General features: G+C 45.5%; 1 protein-coding gene across 1 annotated transcript in view; it reads left to right on the plus strand.

Annotated features, from left to right (window-relative positions):
• Positions 1-23,776, plus strand: part of MYO16 (myosin XVI) — a 434,741-nt gene that overhangs the window by 186,587 nt on the left and 224,378 nt on the right. The window contains exon 15 of the mRNA XM_040624514.1: positions 255-402. Coding sequence (XP_040480448.1) covers positions 255-402 — 148 coding nt within the window. The remainder of the gene's footprint in view (positions 1-254; positions 403-23,776) is intronic.

The following is a 23,776-nucleotide window of genomic DNA, read 5'->3' on the forward strand; positions in this document are numbered from 1 at the left end:
AATGTGTGAATAAAGGGAAACCGTGCTTTGGGGAGGAGAGAGCGGGCGCGATGGAGCTCTCAGGATTTTCTGCTAGATTTTTCTGGAAACCTAACACTGCTCTAAATAGTAAAGCCGATTGATATTTTTCAAAAGGTCTGCACTTGAAAACGGCTGCATTATTATCTCTTGCAATTAACTAGTTTGTGTAAATTTGTGGAAACGAAACGAGTAATGCCATTTAACAGGATCACTCTTTTTCCGCCCTTAACCAGCCAGAATTTATACATATATGCTCGAGAAATCCAGACTTGTTTCACAACCTGTGGGCCAGAGCAATTTTCTCATTTTCTACTTGCTGATGGATGGGTTATCTGCTGAAGAAAAATACGGACTTCACCTTCATAATTTATGTGAGCACCGGTAAGTGACTGCCTGTCTTCTCTGTAGTAATTCTGTCTTCAAGTTGTGATGGCATTTTAGCAGTCTTAAATTTTCTTCTTATTTTTCACAGAAGTGGCGAGTCAAAGAGAATAATTGGGTACCGTTAGGTTTCAACCTTCGGTGTAACAGGATCGTAACAGCTTACTGAATGTTGCGGTGTGTGCATGTATTTGTGTGTATGTATTAAGTTACTAATACAGGTATGAAGTTCTTTTCTTAGTTTTTGGATCAGATTTAAATAATTAGTATTTGTATAAACTTTTAGGTTCCTTTGGGTATCTTGGATATAACATTAGTTATGCATTTCTAATCTCTGGTGGTCTTTTGAAATAATGGGAAATAGTACTTGGCAAACATTATTCATTAGGCACAGGTGAAATTGCATGATGGATGAAGACAAACCACACATGTGAGCTGGAGAGCTGATTTTCTGCTCCAGAGGCAGGAAGCATTTGCTAGAATGCAGATGCATGGGTCATGGGATGGGATGGGGGGGTGTCATAAAGGTGGTGAGCTGAGGAATGTCTTCATGTTCTGCGCGTTTCCACCACCTGCCTGATCCAATGCGTCTCCCCATGAAGATTGGTCCAGATTTGGGTCAGGATGAGAAGGAAACAATGAGGACCGTAGGCTCCATTCAGGGGAGAAGTAGGTGGGAGAAGGGAGCAAGAGGGCGCTGGGCGTGCTGACCCAAGCTCACTGGTAAATCCGTGGCAGGGCAGAGGCGCTGGGCTCTGAAAGGGGTAAGGGTTTATTGCAGATACCTGTTACCCTCTGATTTGTAGCTTGTTGCTGTTTGTTATTGGATTCAAGAAGAATGGTGTGTGTTTTTGTAATTTTTGAGAAATCTTGTGAGAAGAGTTAAAGAATCCTTGGAGAGGAAGGGTGTGGCCTGAGGACTGGTGTTACTGGTTGAAGCGTGAAGTGGGGAAATTTATGGGGCTGCAGGGTGGAGATGCCAGTGTGAGAGATGAGGGGTTTTGGGGGGTGATGGGGTCTCAAGGGCTCTGAGCTCCTGGAGCGGGTTGGGGGGCGATGAGGCAGCTCTGTCGTGGCCATTGCTGTGAGGTGTTACTGACGGTGGGGTGCAGGGCCAGGCAAAGGGAATGAATTGGCCGTAATCTAACTTACCGCGACATTATTAACCACTCATTCTATTTCTTTGAAGATCTTATATCCGGGCGTATAGGTCCAATGTGTCATGTTGAATGGGAGAAAAGTAGTCAAGAGGTTAAGAAGACCTTATCAATATTGTGGTTTATTTAAAGTTAAAGACTTCCGGGGTTTACTGTGCTCCCAACTACAGAAATTCAGAAGAAAAAGGAAATACTAGTACTGGAGCCCAGGTGCTCAGGTAAAAGTCATAAAAAAAGAAAAGAAGAAAATGGAAATTTTAAGTTCCTAGGGTACTAGACATGTTTTTTATCAAATCCCCTCATTTCATAAAGAAGGAAATCAAACCCAGAACCATAAAGCAGCTTGCACCAAAGGGATGAGGGCCTGTAGCAGCCATGCTAAACACCCATTCCCTGGAATTAGCCTTTGTGTCGCCACATTGAGTATCTCCCACGGGAGACGTTCTCCGTGGGAGGAAAAACATCAGATTGGAAGCCATGGGTCAGGTGTTCAGGAACAGGCGCGAGGGAGAAAAGTCTCATGGATTTCTGTGTTCCGAATCTTGCTGACAAGTAAAACCTCAACGTCGATAGCAGATAAATGGTTAGGGGGGTGCTTCCGTGTGTATTCGCATGCGTGCGCTTGGCATTTCCAGCATAGGCCACTGAAGAGTAAAGGACCACAGTCTAATCTACTAGGCAAAGAAACAGTTTAACTTCTGGGTCTGAGGTTTGGACCCGTCTCTCCAAGTGTGGGAGGGTGGAGGAGGAAACAAGCTTTTCTTTATTGAGGTCCAGTTCCAGCATTCATCCCTCTTTGCTAAAGAGAGTTTGGAATCACTCAGGCTATTCAGAAAGTCAAGCAGTCAGGGGTTGCTTTGTAAGAAGTTCCAACAGGAAAGAACTCAGCAAAATCATGAATCATTCAATTCCCTTGAACAAAGAGCTTATTTTATTAAAATGTATTCTAAATATCTAATGGGAACAAAACAACATTCCTCAATAAAAAATACACACCACATCCCCAGATTCATAAAACTATCAATCGGGACATTTGTACAATGAGAATTCCACAGGCATAATGTTCTTTAATAATAAAACAAGCTGCTTCGTAAGTTACCGTTCATTATATATCACACTATTTTTGTGGTTTGTGCTCTGTGGGTCTTCTCACTTTTACAGTGTGCTGGCCAGGCTCGAACAGTTCATATTTGTCTGATATATGAATTAGGGCTGGCGTCTCATCTTTATCTGGTAATGACGTGTCTCAAGGACCGTCGTTTTTGACATTGTTTGGCTTGTTTGCAGTCAGCAGTGTAAATCTCAACTTGCTAACTTTCTAACTTTTCACCCATCAGTGGCCTTTCCGAGTTTCCTCCTTAAAATCAGCACTCGATAGGTCTGGGAAGAATCACCATGTGGATACATACTATTGTGAAGAGTACCATTGCTACTATCATCACATCTACTTATCTGATTTTCTTGAAAAAGGTGCCGATGTATCTATTAAATAGACCATCTGAAAATGCCTTTGCTTTTTCAACGCTCATTCCACAGTGCAACTTGTACTGAAATGTTGATGAAGTATGTTGAGTCTTAAAGCAAATGCTACAAAGAATTGCAAGCCTGCTTCCTCCAAATGCCCCCTTTCTCCTCTTCATTAATAACAACTAGTTACCTGCAGGAAACATGAGAAACACATGTAACAGTAACTGGGAGCTGGAGGCATACTCAGTATCCACCCTCTGTTCTTACATAATTGAACTCCAAGGAGAAGGAAACCTTGTTGGAGCTGATGCTTTAGAATTAAAGCTACGAAAGTTTTTTTTTGTTGTTTGTTTGTTTTTTTAAAACTTTGACTCTGTTTTTGGAACTAAAAGTTTTCAAAGTCTCACATGAAAATTTATGGAGGTTTATTTCAGTGTTAAATGCACCTAAAAATACTTTCCTGCTTGTAAAATTGGAAGGATACCTAGAACCAGCAGATAGCACTCTTGCTTCACTCTGGAACATAAATGGTACAGACATGAGTTCCTATAGCTGAGCTGCATGGAAACAATATTTATAACATTTTGCATAAGGATCTTTCCGTACAGATTGTTAAAACAACAACAACAACAACAACAACAACAGTAATGACGAGGAAAACAAGGCTTAACATTTTAAGCAGTGGAAATAAGATTGCATTTATCAAGAATTGCCACTAGATGGCGAACTCTCCACAGGGTCAGGACCAAAAAAAAAAAAAACCCCTCACTAAAGGTTTCTTTTTTATTTATGGTTCTTCCTATGATTTACTTCTTCTTTTCCTGGCTGTTTGTTTTTCAAGTTCTATTTCAAATCCCTTTGTACGGAATAAATATAGTCTGTGTTTGTGGGAATTGAGCTTTAATGAAAGTTAGAAATAGGCATTAGTTGCTGATCTTCAACCTCCTTGAAACAGCTTTTAGGGGTTTAGTCCCAGAACGGTTGGGCTCTGAACTGCAAAGAAGTCATTCCTAACCGTCCTTCCTACTGATGGGCGATGGAGATGATTGTGATGCCGCATTTTCAGAAGAGGTCAGATTTTGAATTATAAGCTGAAAGCAAGCAATCGTTGACTCAGAGCGCGTGACCTGCTTCTAACCTTGTGTGTTAGTGAAAGGGAGCTCTGAGTCATCGCGTACTTGAACTTGTGATTGCTGCCTGGGAGTTCACCTGTCACAGTAGACGCTGTGGCAATTAACTCTCAGTGAGAGTTCGTATTTTAGCTAAGGATTTATTATGCACATTTAACTTCATCTGAGAAAGTCTCGCATAATTAAAGAATAGGTAAGGGTCAACTTAAATATTATTTGAGGATGACTCTTCTTGGTTTTGTGATACAATAAAAGATGTATTTGGCCACATAGTTTAGGCACGCAAATCGTGAAGGTGCTTCCAAGACAAAGTTTCAAGATAAGAGGAACCAAAATTGATTGCTACCAGACTCTATTATTAGTTATTAGTTATCTTTTTTTTAAAGATTTTATTTATTTATTTGAAAGGGAGAGAGAGAAAGATAATGAGCAGGGGGAGAACAGAAGCAGACTCTCCACCAAGCAGGGGGTCTGATGCGGGGCTCTATCCCAGGAGCCTGGGATCATGACCTGAGCTGAAGGCAGACGCTTCACCGACTGAGCCACTCGGGTGCCCCGTTATGAGTTATCTTAATAATAGTCACAATTATAGTACATACAGCCTAAGGAGCTGCACCCACCTTGTCCTAGTGTCGTCTTCCTTGTCACTTTGAATCCCCACCTGTAACTGAGCGGGGGGTGCAGGACCACACCCACATTGCGCAGACCAGGCCAGGAGGACAGAGAGGTGAACCAGGAGCCAGATTTGAGTTCACGTCCTGCTGACTTTTAGCCTTAACCCTGTATTGTGTCCACAGCAATGCTGCCTATAAATTGGCAACCCCTGCCTTTGCAACTTTGTGTCAAGGACATTTTTAAGGAAACTGAAAGTGAAAGTACAAGGTCAGTGTTTGGGTACATTTTTTTATTTAAAATTAGTTAAGCAAAACTAACTGAGGCTATTGTAGACTTTGTCACCTCTACCATAGAAAGCAATTCTGGGTTACTTCTTTATCAGGTGGCATAATTAAAATTTTAAGCCATAAGAGATTGCATTATCCTAGCTGAAGGTTATAATATTGAAAATATAGAAAGCGTTGGGTCACCTCTGTGAATAGGCAGGTGCAGTACTTGTGGAAAGCCAACAGCAAGGAGTCAGGAGCAGGGGTTTCTTCCTTCTTTTTATTCTTGAGTGATGTGCACCCAGAAGAGGAAAGAGGGGGAAAACACACACACACAGAGACACACACAGATATCAGGGACAGGGCTCTACCTCTTCAGTTAGTCTTCGGAACCCTAAGTGGGAGTTATGCATAGTCTAAATTGTTTTTATAAGTCTGAAGCACAGATGGGTCACTTAATCAAAGACATTTAGCTAGTAAGTCTAGTAAATAAAAAACCAGATTCCAAACCCAGGTATGTGTGGCCTCACATTGGCTGTTCATTAGAACTGTTTGCAGGTGTCAGATACCAACACTAACACATTTAAGAAAGAAAGGAGAAAAGAAAAAGGGAGATTGAGAGGATCGCCTAACCCTCTGGAAAAGAAAGAAGTGGTGCTCCCACAGGCGTAACGAGATCCTGGAACTCACTTTCCGCCTCTCTCAGTCTCTGCCTCCCACTGTCTCTCTCACGTCTGTTTTATTTTAATGTGTTCTCGAACATAAAGAAGAAAGTGACACACACAGCCCTCAACCTTCCACATTTTAGGAACCCTGGAGAGGAAGCAAAAGTTCTTTTCTGTCTCTGAGAGGTCACCTTGGCAACCCAGCTCAGGTCTCAGGACAGCCAGTCCTGGAGTCAAGAGGAAAGTGGTTGAACAGCCACAGAGGCAGACAGGGGAGCTTCACAGCCGTGCTAAGCCTGTTCTTTCAACTCTATGACGCTCCAGCTGCCAGGCTGGTCCCCACTACCCAGACCAGTGTCAGCCGCAGTGTCAGGACACAGCCGCCAGGAACCCCAGGCGGCGGGCACAGCTCCGCCCTACCGAGTGACCGTGGTCCAGCTTACCCTGTGGATTTTCTAACTGGCTGGGCCAAATAGCTGCCCGTGTACAGGACCATTAATCATGCAAACATATCTCCGGAGGCTTGCAGGTAAAAACTGTAAGGCATTTCCATATAATTTCTGTTTTTTGTATGTTTCCCCCCAAAATGTTTGTGGGGGTTAAAGGTTAAAACAACACTATGAGGGGCACCTGGGTGGCTCAGTTGGTTGAGCATCTGACTCTTGGTTTCCATTCAGGTCATGATCTCAGGGTCGTGGGATCGAGCCCCGGGTTGGGCTCTGAGCTCTGTGTGGATTCTGCTTGAGGTTCTCTCCCTCCCTCTTCCCCTCCCCCCAGCTTGTGCTCACTCTCGAAAATAAAATAAATAAATAAAATCTTGAAAAAAAACAACATTATGATCCATTCAATCCAAAGTATTATTAAGTAGCTTTCATATATGAATTTGCATCACAGGTAAATTTCAGTGCCTCTACTAGAGCAAGAGAATCATTTGCTAAATTCAACTTTGTAATTCTTCTTTCTTCTTCAGATTTTTGACACGAATAGTATTGTCAGAATTTTGAGGGTGCATTCACGCATGTAAATAAACATGCGTCCCTATATGTACAGGCACAAAATGAACAAGAAACCACCGTTAAGACTGTATTAAATGTTCCACTGACAGCAAGTTCCAGACACTATGCTTAGTAATTACTTGTATCATTTCATTTAATTCTTTCAGCAGTTCTGTGACGTAGCTGTTAGTATTGCTCCTGTTCTATCAATGAGCACCCTGAGATCTATAGGAGATGAACTGCCCAGGGCTGAGTGGGAAGGAAACGGGGCACCGGGATTTCAAACCCACTGGTCTGTTTCCAGAACCCAAGTACTCAAGCACTTGCCACTGACCGCTGTTTGTCCATTTGGGGAGACTGATAACCAGCCTTAGTGCTTAGGAACGGACAGTCTGTGCTGACATATAAACATTAATGCCGCTGGCCGCAGCCTCATGATTTGAAGAAAACAGATGAAAACATACCTTTTCTCAGCATAACCAGACTCTTAACACTCTTTTCAGAGCTTTGTCTCTGTTCCTTAAAATTCCAGTCGGATTGTGTTCTCTTTCCCAGTTGCCAGTGCCAAAGAAGGTATCTTGATCCCCAAATATTCTCACATCTTTGTTCTTTATTTTATTTTATTTATTTACTTTTGAGAGAGAGAGCGCGCGTGAGAGAGGGTGCACCCGGGGGGGGGGGTCAGGAGGAAGCAGAGGGAGAGGGAGAGAGAGAATCCCCAGTGGGCTTCATGCCCAGTGCAGAGCCTGGTGCAGGGCTTAATCTCACAACCCTGAGATCATGACCTGAACTGAAATCAAGAGTCAGACGCTCGACTGACTGAGCCACTCGGGCACCCCTAACACGTTGGTCTTTAAATGCAACACCAAGTGCTGGCCATTTTGATATCGTCTCTCTTCCCCGGCCAGGCCTGGCCTCCTCCGTCCTGTGTGTGCAGATTTGTATCTACCTGCCCCTTCGATCTCGCTCCTTACACTCAGGTCAGACGACTACTTGGAAAATTCCGATTTAACTATGAAACCTCCTAGCTCAGAAATACTTCATAAATATTGCTTTTCTGTCGTATCAAATAATGATACAAGCAAACAGAGCAGGCAAGGCCATAAGGAATTTGAAGGAAGAGATTGTTAACATGTTCTTTGAGGTTCTCTCTCTGGTCTCAGAGTGGAGTTGAGTATCAGTCAAGGGAGAATTTAGTTTTATGCTGAGAGAAGAAATAAACTCAGTTGACATTAGACGATTAGTCACCATGTTTATCTTTCAGGTAAGAAAAAGGAAATGCACTCTCGTATTAGGAGAGTTAAATGCTCTGCGTCGCACTTTCCCAGTCAGTAAATTAGATTTAAATATTTGTAGTATCGGGCTTCAGTTGATTCTTCATAGTTCCCAAAGACAAAATGTTCTGAAACCCCAGAATTTGTTTATGACTCATGTGCTGGTGAAAAGACTAACACCTGAGCTCACTGGAAGCAGAATCTAAATGTGAATTGATACGAGTGTATTTATAATCTTTATATAGTTCTCCCTTGTTGAGAATATTCATGTGGTTTTTCCCAGAATTAAAATATTTGATTAAAGCACACTGCCAACCTTATTGGGAATATAAACACTACATTCATTTACAAAAGAAAAAAAAATGTGAATAGAACATATTTGTTTCCAAAAGTTTAGGATAAAGAGTTGTGGCTTGTGTCATCCAGTTTGTGTAGGTGTGAGACTACGGCAGTGATTACGTTTCTCACTAAAGTGAAGACAGCTTACCCCAGGACCGCCCGGCGAACACTCACTGGAAATGACCTCCACATCTGCCTTAGTGTCTGACCCCGGGCTCCCTCCCACTCCCAAGAGCCTCCTTCCCTCCCAGTCTCCCTTTGTCTCTCTCATCTCTGTCTCTCTCCATTTATAATTACTTCCCCCTTATAAATAAAAAATTATTTGATTGCAGTCTGCATTATGAAGAACTGTATCAAGATGGTGGACGGGCATGGGTTTAGAGGACTGTCAGTCCGCCTGTGGTGGTGACGACCTCTGCAGAGGGAGGTAGGACTCTGGCAGACCAATGGCGCTTGTGGAGAAGAGCCACAGAGAACGCTCAGGTGTTTGCTTGGTGACTCCCTATTATTTTAGAGGGACTCATTCACAGTTCCCTGTGTGTGTGTGTGTGTGTGTGTGTGTGTGTGTGTGCGCGCGCGCACGCGCGCGCATGTGTGAGAGTGAGAGAGAGAGAGAAAGAATCCTTTTGCTTCTTTTCAGACCTACCCATGTGACTATAGCAAACAGCTACACTCAGGTGTGACCTGCGTCCCGTCCACCGTGTGTGTCAGGCTAATGCCGTGGGTGTCATGACTTTCACTCCCAGCCCTGCTTATCGGTGTCATCCGCTGTTGGCCCTGGCAGTCCCATACTGCCCTTCCTCTGGGTCACAGGAGGAGTGACCGTCTCCGAGGGATAGGCGAGCCAGGGTGAGCCGTCCCTACCAGCCCAGCCCGAGTCTGCTCCGGCCTGGCTGCATCCCCTTCCTGAGTCCGTGGCCACGCCACATAAAAATCCCTCTTACCAGTGCTTTCCACGCGCTCTCTCCCCAGCGGTCTTCAGTCTCCCTCTGTAGTCCGCAGGAGGCAGTGGACAGACGCGGGCTGCTGGAAGGTACGGAGCTGTTCCTCGTCCGGCTGATAGAACCGCATTGCCGAAATCAGTACACACGATTTTGTCCTCGGCCGGGGAGACTGTGTTGTGTACTTTGTAAATATCCAACGATAAAGGCCTTGGGCTGCTGTAGGCACCCGGCTTCTGTCGGCCGCCCCCTCCCGGCCTCGGCAGTCTGGGGGAGTCCTGCACGCCGTCTCCACCCGTGCTGTCCCGAGACGCGGGCCGGCCTCAGCGCAGTGGTGCGGGTGGTCCGCGGGGGCTGCCGCGGGAGCCCCCGGAGCGGGGCCAGCCCTCGCGGGCGCGCTGGGACCACCCGTGATCCTGGTACTGGTCCCAGAGAAGGCTCTTCTCCGTTGAGGCCATGTGTGGGTGACCGAACTGGTCATGGCTTTGCAAGAGCCTGTGCGTCTGCATGAGAGTGTTAGCCCCCCTAGAAGAACTGGGACCTTGGGAAGTCGTCTCCCCGTGTGTGTGACCTGAATTTCTGTTGTGCGGCAAGTCTGCACGTTGATTGTCTTGTCACTCTGACATATTTCAGTTGTAAAATTTAGTTGCATCTTTTGATGACAATCAGCACAGCCTTTTGAAGAAGCGAGGGTGAGGGAGAGCAGATGCGGAGAGGAGGGGGGCAGGGCGGTGGGCGCGTGGGGGCGCCGCTCCCACCAGCGACAGGCGGGGCCGCCCCGCTGCCCCCCCTTACAGCAGGGAGCAGAGCGGGTCCTGTTACAACCTAAGGCAGAACCCGAACACGGAGAACTTCCTGGCTCACGTTTTCCCTGGGGCAGAAAATCAATTGGAATGCTTCAGATGCTTTGTCATTCTGTAGCGGCTAGAGTAAAAAGAAAAATCTTCTTTAAGTCCAAAGACCTGCATTTATTTAATCACAAGAGGTGATGACCCAGTCAGATTGGGAATGTGTGCCTTGTTAGCAATCGGGTGTGTCCCCCAGAGGACTGAGCGAGGGTCACAGCAGACACACACCGTGCCTACGACAGGGTGGGTTTTGAAACGGATAACGTGATGTGGATATTTATGGAGACCCCTGTGATAAAATGGGTGTGCCCACAAATCTAAAATCACGTTCCGTGCAGTGACAGGAAGGGGCTCTTTGGAGCTAATGATGTTTGTTCCTGCAAACCCGAATCAGGAGGCACGTGGGAAGTATAACTCCAACCATACTACCCAACACTTGTGTGTGCTGAGAACTTGACAGATGTCATTGCACTCATCCCATAGCTCAGCCTGACACAAGGCAGCGTTGATGGAATCACCCAATGTCACGTGGCTTTGCCCAGGCCTCGCTTCAATGCACCCCATTTCTGCCTTTCAAACCCTGATTTCCAAACAACAGGTGAAAGATTTCAGGCAAGGGTTGGAAAAAGAGCCACGAGATATTTGCAGCCCCCAAAGAAATGTCCTCACACATCAGGAGAGGCCGGAGCCCCCAAGGGCCCCGATGACAGTTGTCCGTCTTCCTGGTGCGAGTGAGGTACCGTGAGGATGGACAGAAGATAGAAGCCTGACCTCCTGCCAGTCCTTTCCCCTGGGCCCCCAGAAGCCCCCCTCCTCCCCACACCCCCTCCACTCACTCTCTCCCCTCTGTCTCCTCCTCTTCCACTCCCTCTCCACCCCCACACCCACTGGGCCCCTCTCTCCTGCACAACCCACACCACTGTCCCTTCCTCACACCCCCCTCCACCCCCTCTCCTCCCTTCTTCTGCACGCTCACCAGAGCCCCACTCCACCCAGCCCACCCCTCTTCCCCGACCATGACCCCAAACCTCCCCACTTTCACTTCCCCTTCTTGCTACAGGCCTTCTGCTCATACACTTTCCTTCACCCTCTGATTCAGAATTTTCAGGATTCAGGCCAAGTACATTGGGCCTCGTTGTTTTTTGCTTGTTTGGGGTTTCTGCCACGGCAGGACTTTCTGTGAACCTCACCATGACCAGACATGCAGAGACTTGATGTTTGACAGTAATGACTCCCAAGCCGATCCTTTCCCAGCCTGCATGTGTAGACTGATTTTGGAACCGAGGCGTGGGCCTTGATGTGTGAGCTGTTATGTGGTGTTTTCTTAGCTTTGTTCTGACGGTGGCATCTTTTCTGAGTGAGCTCTTGACTATAGGAGGCTTCTCCATGGACTCTCCAGGACGGCACAGTGATTCCGTCTTCTTCGGCCGGCAGTTCTGGGTCTGGTCGCCTTAGAGGAGTTAACGTGTTAGAGTGCGTGCGTGCTGGGACTAATGCATAAACCAGGGCTTATAAGAAGATGCATTTGCGTGGCCGCCTAAGCACTGGGATATCTACCAGAAATCTCTAACGAACGTGCCCCCGTCTGGGCTCCTGGGAAGCCCACCCCACCCAAACCTGCTGGTGTCTGTCTTCCACGTGCCCTGACCAAAGCTCGGGGCCTCCTGTGTGCCTCGTGTGTCCCCGCTGTGGGAATTTAAGCTCCCGAGGGCACGGACGCTTGTCGCAATCACTGGGAGATTGAAAATGACTGGACTCTGGACTGTATGTATTCTTATCCCCAAACACATTGCTTGTGCCTCACATAAAGACGATTTTCAGAGTGATGTCATGACTCTCCTTGTCTGGGTTATTATTTACCACAACCTGGGGCTTTCCAGCACTGCTCTTGGGGTGTTTGTTTTCGGACTTGGCTGGTTTTATCTGTTCCTACACTGAGGTCTCTTTGTTACTGAACTCTGTCGGCTAGAACCCTCTCAGAGAATCCTGGAGGAACCCAGGGTTTCTGCTGCCTGCCACTGTTCGTTTAGGACGGTCCAGGTAAAACGTATGTGAAATATACCCCGTAACCTCTGAGTTTATATACATAAAAACTTGGTCTGCGTAGGGTGTTGGCTGCATCAGTCTCCCCAGCTGGACTCCACAGATCAGACTGTGAGGTGTCCTGGGAGTCGTGGTCGGGAACGTCGAACCAGAGACGTTGTGAGCTGGTGGAATTGTGCCCTCCGTCGTGTGGCTCCTTCCAGCAGCCCCGACCTGGAGAGACCTCCAAGAGCACAGCACAGCCCCCGGCCGGTGCTTTCCGGAGTCCTGGGAAAGGGGGTTCATCGGGCTCTCGGCCACACCCCGCAGATGTCTTCCGTGGAGTTACGGTGACTGACAACTTGCTTCCCAGAGTTGCTCGCCCCCTTGTCTGAGCGTCTCCGGTGCTGGACTTAGGGGAGGACGTTCTCCTTGTTCGAGCCGCTGTGTCTCACCAGAATCAATTAGAATCCCAGTTCGTGTGGTGACATTCCAAACTGTCCTCACGTCCTGGGGGGTCAGGCTGCATTTCTCCCACTTGGATCTGTGTGTCTCAGAGCCAGGGCTTCCAGGCCACATGGAAGGAGCCGGTGGCGTGGCCCGGGTGCGGGTAGGTGGGCCGTGTGGCTCTGCGTTCACACCGTCTGCCGTGACTGCGGGTTGGTGGGCTTTGCTCAGTGCCTCGAGTCTATTTTAATCCAGTTGTCACACCCCGAGGGGTTCAGCTGCACTTTTTCCTGTTCACTCCTAATAGCAAAGAAGTGATTTCTGGAGGCTGTTGTGAACGTGACCTCTGTTTTCTTGGCTCGTGGTGGCTAAGAAAACTCACGTGTTTCCAGCAAGGGCTCGGAGTCCTGGCATCTCCGGACGCTGTGTGTGCACAATGCAGGGCACGGGGTCCTTCTGAAGAGTCAGCGGAGCATCAGCCACCGGGTGCCCCGAGTGCAGGGATGTGTCACGTGGGACGCATGGGGGCCAGGTTTCATTCTGGAACAGCAGTGCTCCCACCCGTCCCGGCTTTTCTGGGTTATCTTCTAAGCGGTTTGACTCATCTTTAGAGCCGTGAAGTTCTTGCAGGGCGTTTGTTTTCAGGAATAACAGTGCAGCAAGGGGAGAGTGGGCTGCCGAGATGCGTGGGGCAAGCCATTCACAGCCCGGGGCACTCCGCAGTTGCAGGGCCCCTTTGCGAACCCTGCCCTTTGCTAACTTGCAGACGTGGGTAATCTCTCCAGCGGTGGCTGGCGAGAACCGGGGTTGGGTGTCTGTAAGGCGACTACAAACTTGTGAGTTGCTAAAAGCTTTGGGGCAATCATTTTGTTTCTCTCCCCGACACATCTAGCTCCCTCCAGGTCTCCCCTGCATCTGTAAGCAGCATCCCACTCCTCCCATAACCTGCAGTGTTGTCCTTCTCTCTCCTCCCTCCCACACCCGCCTGTGGGCAAGTCCCGGCCATGCCTCCTACCTCCACAGCAGATCCGTCTCCCTTTCCCCATCTTCCTACTACACTCCTGGGCACCAAGCCCAGCCTCGCCTATCTGAAATTCTTCAAGCCTTCCTCTCGGGCTTTCGACCACTGACGGTCCCACCATGGTCCATGCTCTGCTCTGCGGTCAGGTGCTCTTTCTAAAGTAGAAGTCAGATCCTCACTGTCCACCCTGCTTAAAACCCCCTGGCAAACAGAGCAGACCTCCATCTCTTGGCTTCGCCTGCGGGGCCTCTAGTCCAGTGCCTGCTGCCGGGGCTGGGCCGTGGCAGCTGCCGTGGCTTGAAGCCCACACGCAGCTGCCTGCTCAGATGGCTCATCCCTCGGTCCTCCTTGTCACCTAGGCCTGCACTCTGGCAGCGCACGGTCTAGCTCTTGAAAGCTGAAATGGGTGGAGAGGTCCCAACGGCATCCTGGGCAGAAAAGGGGGAGCCCAGAAGACCTGCCATCCGCAGGCTGCAGGCCACTGGTCCAGGAGACTCAAGTCTCCCCTCATCTTTCCCTCACTCATTCAGAAGGAAGCATTACCTCCTGGGCCCCAGGCACAGCGCTCTTCTGTGAGGATGCAGAAGAGGACGTGGTCACGACTCAGAAGCCGCTCAAAGTGCTCAGAATCTGGGCCATCAGCAGGTGCCTTCTCAGTTACAGTGTGAGAAGGGCCCCGAACATTGGACTGAGGACTCCAGGAGCAGGTGAGGAGGCTCTGTGCCGGCTGCGGGGGACGGGAAGCAGGAGCTGCGAGCCCACAGAGGAGCGAGATGAGCCCAGGAAGGCGAAGGCAGCAGGAAGAGGGAAGCAAAGATAGTGGCTGAGTGTAAAGTCTGTGGGCACCGGACAGGACCCGTGGGGCAGGTATCTAGAGACCAACGGCCGCACAGAAGAGAAACAGGAGTTGTGTTTTCTGATGCACTTTCTGGAGAGAAGCAGCAACAATTCCGTGAACGAACGCTGATGGCGTGCTCATTCCAGACGGGCCCCTTCCTTCCCTAACGAGTACCTCGTGCTCGGTGACGCATGCCAGTGAACTGTGTCTGCCCCATACTCAGTACACCTTTCGAATGGCAGGTGGTACGTAAGAGAAGCACGTGGCATGCGACAGAAATCAGCCATGTCAGATTGCAGTTCTGTGTAGGGGAAAGGCGCTGTGTTGGGAGCAACGAATACCACAGTGTAAAATGACCCGGGTGAGTTTCTGCAGTCCTGGCGTGAGAAATACCCTTAAAGAGGCGAGAACTGAGAGCGTGGTCAGACAGAGGAGCTCAACCCGGGGCCCTCAGCCACGCCACACGTGTCGGGCAGCATGCCGTCCGTGATCGCAGGAGAAGGCATTTGCCAAGTACGGACAATGTCCTGGATGGAGAGCAAACACGGCAGCAGGACACTTGGTGAAAATGAGTGCTGTGTCCAAATACCAGGGTGTTCCTAAGTGAGGACGGCGTTATAATGAGCTATATTTGCATTTTAGCATCTTTTCCCTCTCTTGCCTTCCTTCAGAGAGCAGCAAGAGAACTGTGTCTGAATTAGTGATTTCTCACATCCCTTGGGGTCTGCTAAGCTCCTGGGTGCCTCCCACTTCCCAGAGATTCTGGGATAATGGGACCGGGGCACGACCTGGGTACCTGGGACTCACTGCCATGGGATTTGGACATGCTCTAATGAGAACCACCATCTCTGGCACGTCAGGTGCTGTACCAACCTTCAGAGGTCCCCTGAGAACCCTAAATAAAGCTCCAGCTTGTTGAATTGATTCTCAGATAAGACCTTCTGACCTGGAAATGTATTCACGTTTTATAAGATTTTTGAAAGTTTGCAAATTTTCCTCTGAGACAAGGTAAAGTCAGGCGGGACAAATATTTTGTGTGGAAATGAAGCTAAAGGGTGGCTGTAACATTTCTCTGGGGCCATGGTGGGGATGTGTTGTGTTCATCACAGAAGTTCAGACCAACCTGAGTCCTCAGGGCTACCCCACAAGGCTGCCTTTCCTGCCATTTCCACCGATAAGGAAGTAAAGAGAATGCAGAGAATGCTGAGCTCTGGGATGTCCGAAGGCAAGACATCAGTCAGACTCAGAGCCCAGCGAGCTCTCGATGCTTTGCTGTCTTTCCCCCTCAAGTTGCTTTCAACCAGACCCATTTTCAGGGCAGTGGCCAGGACTTGCTCAGGGGGGCCTCTGTCTGAAACTGCTCTGTGAGATTTCTAGAACTTTCTATCCTCCCATGTCTGTTGTTTTAGAAATCCCCAGTGTCATCCTCTAGCCCATCTCTTCTCAGCTGTGTTCAGCAGCGGCTGTTCCAGAGAGGCCTGTCCAGCTAGCCTTCCAGGCTTTCTCCTCTCCCTGGGCTTGGAGGGGAGGAATGCCAAGGAGACAGGGACAGAGAAGCTTGCTAAAGAGAGGAAATGAGGACGTATTCCTGAGGCATTCAGGAAAGAAGTGAGGACAGCATGGGACCAACCTGGAGGAAAGACTCGGAGGGCAAAGAGCAGAAGGCCCATGCAAGTGCCAGATACTTCCTCATATGTCACATCAGTAACTGCAGTAACATCGTTATTAACAGCAAGCTATGTTATTTAGGTTATGTCATGTACTGTATTATATACCATTCTCTATGTAAGTGTTACGTAAAGTTCCGTATGTTATTTCATACCTATATTATTAAGATGCCTAATCCCAGGTCTTCGATGCCTGCTCAGCAACGCGGCACTCATCTAGAAATAGGGAAAGTTTTGCATTTGGATAGGTCACCTTGAGTGGATGTTAACATATGAGAAAACTTGTGACACATACAAAAACTTGAACATAAGAATAATTGAAAAGAAGGGAGTGATTTGTTAGGTAAAAGGAGTGTATTGGGCAGATGTGTAGATTTAAGTTAATGCAGGGACCACACAAATAGCAGTGCCATAAAATAAAATTCATAGAAAGTGGATGGGCCTAAAGCTTCATTTGCTTTTGAGCTTAAATTGCCTAAAAGTAAAATAAAGAGCAGAGATATAGCAGGCAAGCAAATGATAGCTTTTCATATCAATACTGTATTTTAGACATTTATTAAAAATTGATCATATCTAAAAATAAACTCAAAATGAATTAAAGACCTAAATATGAGACCTGAAACCATAAAAATCCTAGAAGGAAGCACAGGCATTAATCTCTCTGACATTAGCTGTAGCGACATTTTTCTAGATATATCTCCTGCGGCAAGGGAGATAAAAGCAAAAATAAGCTATTGGGACTTCACCAAAATAAAAAGTTTCTGCATGGCAAAGGAAATAGTCAACAAAACTAAAAGGCAGCCTACGGAATGGGAGAAGATATTTGCAAATAATATATCCAATAAAGGGTTAGTATCCAAAATACATAAAGAACTCATTCAACTCAACACCAAAAAACAAAAAATTCAATTAAAAAATGGGCAGAAGATACGAACAGACATTTCTCCAAAGATGGCCAACAGACACATGAAAAGATGTTCCACGTTACTCATCATCAGGGAAATGCAAATGAAAAGTACATAAGATGTCACTTCACACCTGTCAGATGGCTAAAATAAAAACCACAAGAAACAACAAGTGTTGGCAAGGATGCTGAGAAAAAGGAACCCTCGGTGCACTGTTGGTCGAATGCAAATTGGTGTAGCGACTATGGAAAATAGTATGGAGGTTCCTCAAAAAGTTAAAAATAGAACTACCCCAAAATCCAAGAAGTACACCACTGGATATTTACCCTAAAAATACAAAAATTCTAATACTAAATACTAATTCAGAGGAATACATGTATCTCTGTTTATTGCAGCATTATCTACAATAGCCAAATTATGGAAGCAGCCAAGTGTCCATCGATAGATGAAGGGATAAAAAGTAGTATGTATATTATACATTTACAATGGAATATCACTCAGCCATAACAAAGGATGAAATCTTGCCATTTGCAACAGTATGGATAGAGCGAGAGAGTATAATGCTAAGTGAAATAAGTCAGTCAAATACTGTATGATTTCACTCATATCTGGAATTTAAGAAACAAACCAGCAAAGGAATAAAAAAGACAAACCAAGAAACACACTCTTTTTTTTTTTTTAATTTATTTTTTTCAAGACACAGACTCTTAACTATAGAGAACAAACTGCTGCTATGGAGACTAAGGAGTGCACTTATCCTGATGAAATGAATAAATAAATAAAATGATAAAGACTTTGATCATATCTTAGGCCATAGAGTAAAGTTGAATAAGTTCCCAAGTTAAGAAAATGTACAGGGTATATTCTTTGTACACAATGTAATAAAATTAGAAACTGAAGCCAGAAGTGAAGGCAAACAAAAACATCACTAGAAAACTAAGTATTGATCTTGGTGCTAGAAATCAGGGGTATGTACAACCACAAAGGCAGTAGCTCTAAATGAGTAAGAATCCTTCGTACAAATATGAAATTGACTCTAAAAGAAATGAAAAGTCAAATGAGATGAATAGCCATAGAAGAACCAGGACATTTCCAAACAGGAGAGGAGCCACACCCAGGAAATTCCTAAGCATGTCCTTCCAAACCTTCCCAGCACAGAAAATTGTTTAAATCATTGCAAAAATTAAAGAATGAAAAAAATCCTCTGTTTCTTTTTCAGAAGGCAGCATATACAGAAGAAAACCCCCAGATTTCCAGTAAACATACGAAAAGATGCACGTTCTCACAAGTAATTAAGGGAATGCAAATGGAAAGAATAGTTAGATACCATTTCAAAATGAAAACATTTGCAGCAATAAGAAAAATCAGGTAACTCAAAGAGCGAGCCACTCACACACTCCGGATGAGAGTTGAAACTAGTAAAACCATTTGACAAACAATTTGGTAATAGATGGTAAAGTTGGACATGTATGTAACAGATCATTGTAGGTTGGTACAACTCTACAGGAGCTTTTGGCGATATCTGGACACATTTTGGGTTCACACTTTGGGAAGTTGCTACTGGGAACCCTCTGAGCAGAGGTAGAGGGTTCAGCCAAACACCCTAAGTTCCACAGGCTGGCTCCACAACAAAGAATTATCAGACCTGACCCGAAATGTCGGCAGTCCCAAGGTCAAGAAACTGTGGCTTAGGGAAACCCACAGTATGTGCATTAAAAAAAGAAGAAGAAGAAGAAAGAAAAACATATACATGGTCTTCACTGACACACTTCCAAAACTGGCAAATGATTAGAAAAGAAAATAAATTACCACATTTAAGGAAATGAATAAATTAGTCAGGTGTCATGGTGGAGTATTTTAAAACAATTTAGAAAAATGAGCCTTAACTATATGTAAGAATAGATCTTATAAATCTAAAGTTGAGTTAACAAGGCAGTTTGCTGAATGATGCAATGTAAGTAATATTTTTATAATTTTAAATAGTAACATTACATATTTTATAGATGTATACATCTATAATTTAAAAAAATTAAAGAGACTGAAAAGATAGACACAAAATTGGTCATGCTTACTTCATCTGGTAAGGAAGTAAAATAATGTATCAATGTGGGGATGTTACTTTATCTATGAAATTTGTTTAAAAAAAGATCTGAAGTAAATATGTCACAATGTTACTTTTTTCACATTGTTGGAGAATGATGCATTGGCTGTCTCTATATTTTTCTTTTAAAACTTTCCTCAGTGTCAAAAATTTATAGACAAATTAAAAATCCAGCATATCTATGCTGGTAACACGTCAGAAGATATGCCAATACAAGAAAAGCATAGACGGGGCGCCTGGGTGGCGCAGTCCTTAAGCGTCTGCCTTCGGCTCAGGGCGTGATCCCGGTGCTCTGGGATCGAGCCCCACATCAGGCTCCTCCGCTAGGAGCCTGCTTCTTCCTCTCCTGCTCCCCCTGCTTGTGTTCCCTCTCTCGCTGGCTGTCTCTCTCTGTCTAATAAATAAATAAAATTAAAAAAAAAAAAGAAAAGCATAGACAGTTTTCGGACTTATAGAGGCATGAATAAAACATTAGCAAATAGAATCTAGCAGTCCATTAAAAGAAACTCAATGATCAATATCAGGAACTTTAATTATTAGTATACATCACATCAATAAGAACAAAGAGAAAAATCAATTGGCCATTTTAGAAGGTGCCAAAAGACAGTAACAGTCAACTCCAGATCTGTTTTTTTGTTTGTTTTTTTGTTGTTGTTGTTTTAAAGATTTTATTTATTTGAGAGAGAGAGAGACCATGAGTCGGGGTGGGGGCAGAGGGAGAGGGAGAAACAGACTCTGTGTCGAGCAGGGATCCAGACATGGGGCTCGATCCCAGGTCCCCGAGATATCACCTGAGCTGAAGGCAGACACTTAACCGACTGAGCCACCCAGGTGCTCCTTTGTTTTTGTTTTTAAAGGAATTGCTGAGATATACACCTTGTTGGTATTAATCTGTAGAACATGAGGCTTTTTTTTTTTTAAGATTTTATTTATTTATTCCAGAGAGACAGAGAGAAAGCAGGAGTAGGAGCAGAGGGGGAGGGACAAGCAGACTCTTCCTGAGCGCAGGGCCCAACATGGGGCTCGATCTCACGACCCCAAGATCATGACCTGAGCCGAAGCCAAGAGCCCGGTGCTCACCCGACTGAGCCGCCCAGGCGTCCCCCAAATCTGTTTTTTATAGTAGTGGAAGGAATCTTTCACATCGACACACGCACAAAATTATCTTCAGTCTTAACTGGACATCATATTTGTTGTGAAATAGACTCAGACATTTTTAAGCATTGACGCTAAAGTAGGAGTCACTGTGATAAGGAAGAAAATACAAAGGAAGAAGCATTATCAAGAAGGATGAGACAAAATCACCATTATTTGTAAATCAGATGATTGTCCACCTGGAAAATCCAATCAATCAATGACAAAGTATTTTCTCTAATAGTATATTTCAGTGAAGTTTTGAATTACAAAACAAATTATGCGAAAATAGAAAGATGACATGTGCACCAGCCATAACCACTTAGAATAGACAAGTGGAGACACTGCAGTTCTTTGAACAATGCTGCTGAAGTATGACGTATCTGTGCATGAGATGGACCTAACGAGGACCTCCACAAGCAAAATGCAGTCGCCAGAGCAGGGATTTCTGACTCCCAGGGCTCCAGCCGTGACAGACGCACTGACACACGCAGACACGTCCTCTTCCAGCTCACGATCACTGTTGTGCCTGTTTTATGTACTGGAATTACTGAGAGTCAAGGTTTTCATGGTGGAAAAAATTCTAAAACCATTGCTCTCAGGCATTCCAGCCTGCCTAAAAATTAGGTATCCATATGTCTGGCTGCTCCAGTCCAAGCTACCCTCCTACCAGTTCCCACCTAAGTGTTCTGTCCTCCAGTCAGAGCACGCGTCATGAATCTGGTCAAACATGTTCAGTAAGGAAAAGAATGAACGAATGCCATCACGCCGTTCCTTTTGCATGGGTTCTCCTCCATCTAGAAAACATTTTCATTATAAATGTTCATCTTAGAGTACCTCTGTCTTCTGAAGCTTTCCCCGCCTCCTTCCTCTGTCCTTTGTGGTTACGGGAAGGTAAGCTTTCCATCTTCCCATCTGCAAGGAGCTCTGTGCACACCTCTATTGTGGAATCCACCATGGCCCATGTAGTGTTTCTGTGCGTGGCCGTCTTCATTCAGAAAGCCAGTATCCTAAGATTTGAGACCATGACTTAATCAACTTAATGCCCTAGACCCTGGCACCATCATTAGCACGTAGGAGTTGTGGGATAAAATGGATAAATGAATAAGCATTGTGATATATGTGAGCCCACATGTGCATGTGTATAGATTTGTATAGTTTTGCTACGATGATTATTCATATGGTTTCGTTTTATTTATTTATTCGTTTTATTTATTTATTCATTTATAAATCATCAGATGCATTTATTTGACCAAACTTGAAAAACTATTTGAAATTTGAAAAATTATTGGCCATCATCCCCGCAACTGTTCCCTCTTCCTCTTTTTTTTCCCCTTTTCTTTTTTTCTGGAACTCGTTTAGGTGCCTGCTGTTCCTTCTCTGTTTCCTCCCCCAGCTTCTCTTTTATATTTTCCATCTCAGTCTCTCGGTGGTTCATTCTGGATGGTTTCTCTACTGCTTTCTTACAGTTTACCAACCCGTTTTGAGCAGTGATTAATGTGATATTTAACGCGTGCATTGCATTGTAATTTCAATGACCTTTTTTTCCATTTCTGAGAGTTCTTTGTTCTTTTTCACATCTGCTTTTTCTTAAACATTATTCCTTGTTCTTTTCTCATATTATATTTCCAGTTCTTTTAGTTGTTTTGAACATGCTCATTATAACATCCAAAACCAATCATTGCATTATCTGAAGGTCTCGAGATTTTACTAGTGCTATTTATTATGTCTGCCCAGAGGGGATTATTTCTCTGTGTCTTTGTCCTTTGGGGTGTGATTTGGTGTCCTGTGGTGGCCAGGCTCGAAGAATCTTGAGTAGCCTGAATGGTGGGTTAGCCCTGTACAGACATTCATCGTCCTTGTGCTTTGGTGAAATGTTCCAGGAGTTTGACCAGCCTGGGACCACTTTTATGTTAATTCTTTAGTTAAAATGTCCTAAGGGCACTGGAGTCTAAATTTAAACCTCTGAAACCAAGGGAAGGCTGGCTATGATTATGACTTCTCTGAAGGGAGACATTTGCCCACCCAGAATCCACGCAGATAAATTTCCTTGTGGTCTGTCTGTAGGCAGATACTGTATGGCGTTTCTCCCACTGAGGTATGAGCCTTGTGATTGTCTGGCTTTATATAGTTTCCAGGGCCAACAAGGTGTTCTCCTTCCCCCATGTGGACCTTAGCCCTTTGGTAGTTAGAATACATCAGAGTTCCCACTAACCCGGAGATTAGATCACAGTCCCCTCTGGGTGCCCCGGGACTGTTCCTTACATGGTGAGATTCAGCTTTCCCTTTGAAAGGCATGGTCCACATGGTCCTAGAAGTTTACGAAGCAAAGTCTCCTTCTTCACAAATGGTATCTTTCCTGCTTAAAGAAATACAGAGATTCTGTTTCTCTTCAGTGTAAATCCAGAGTAAGTAGTGGTCTCAGGCTATTTTAAGATATATCGGCTACCTATCTTTGTAGAATAGATCATGTTGGTGTGTGTGTGCACGTGTGTGTGTGCACGTGTGGGTAATTAAGCATCTTTACGTCCACACAGGACATGGATGTCACTAAGTTTGATTACGGCTAGATAATTTGACAAGTTCTAAACACTTCTGTACTTATTTGGAGAATATTATTAGAAAGAGCTAATCCAGAGCCTTAGCTTTTAGGTAGATTAATCTAACCCTTTTATCTGGAATAATATACTCAGAATATCAGTATCAGTAGAAGGTACTGGGTGATATTACATCTGGTGATGCCATACTATTGTTGATGACCTGTTGTATCTTTTGTACTAGTGTGTGTGTGTGTGTGTGTGTGTGTGTGTGTGTGAGAGAGAGAGAGAGAGAGAGAGAGAGGGAGAGGGACATCCAGGTACAAAATGGTTTGTCCTAGGCATGCTTGCAATATCTCACCTGTTTAAATATTTCATGGTAAACAGAACATCATGCAATGATGACTGATTTTATTTCTCAATTGTCTCTTACACCAAATGCATTAGCTTGTTAAAGCAGTCCACACGTTGCGCCTATAAACCCTCCCCATGACATTACTGCTGACTGATAGCCTCTGCAAAATAAATTAATAATAAAAAGAGACGCTGAACACTGTGAAAAACAGGAGACAGCTACAAGCGACTGGGGAGTTAAGGTGACAAGATTCTGATACCCCACTGAGTAGCTCTTCACAGAGAATCCCTGAAACATAAAATAAACCCGGGGATTTTGGCCTGGGCGGCCCAGCTGACTGCTATGACTTAGCTTTCAGAAGAAGGATTGCTCGTAGTATGTTTTGCTAAATTGGGCCACCTGCCTGTTACATTTCTGTGTTGGGAACGGTGGGCTGGAAGCACTCAGCTTCCCAGGAGAACAGGCTCTGGACGAGCCTGCTGATGGTTCTCAGTGAATGGCTCTGGTGGGATCTGTGGGAGGGAGCCCATCTCAGGTAAGAAGCAGACAGGAAGGGGAGGTCAGTGGGAGTCAGGGCAAGAGGTCGGACCCAGGGATGGATTGAGACCTCGGCCTCCACTGTCCCTGCTCCCTGTCCCCTCCCTGTTCAG

The sequence above is a fragment of the Ursus maritimus genome, unplaced genomic scaffold (assembly GCF_017311325.1).
Source record: "Ursus maritimus isolate PB19 unplaced genomic scaffold, ASM1731132v1 scaffold_10, whole genome shotgun sequence".
Lineage (NCBI taxonomy): Eukaryota > Metazoa > Chordata > Mammalia > Carnivora > Ursidae > Ursus > Ursus maritimus.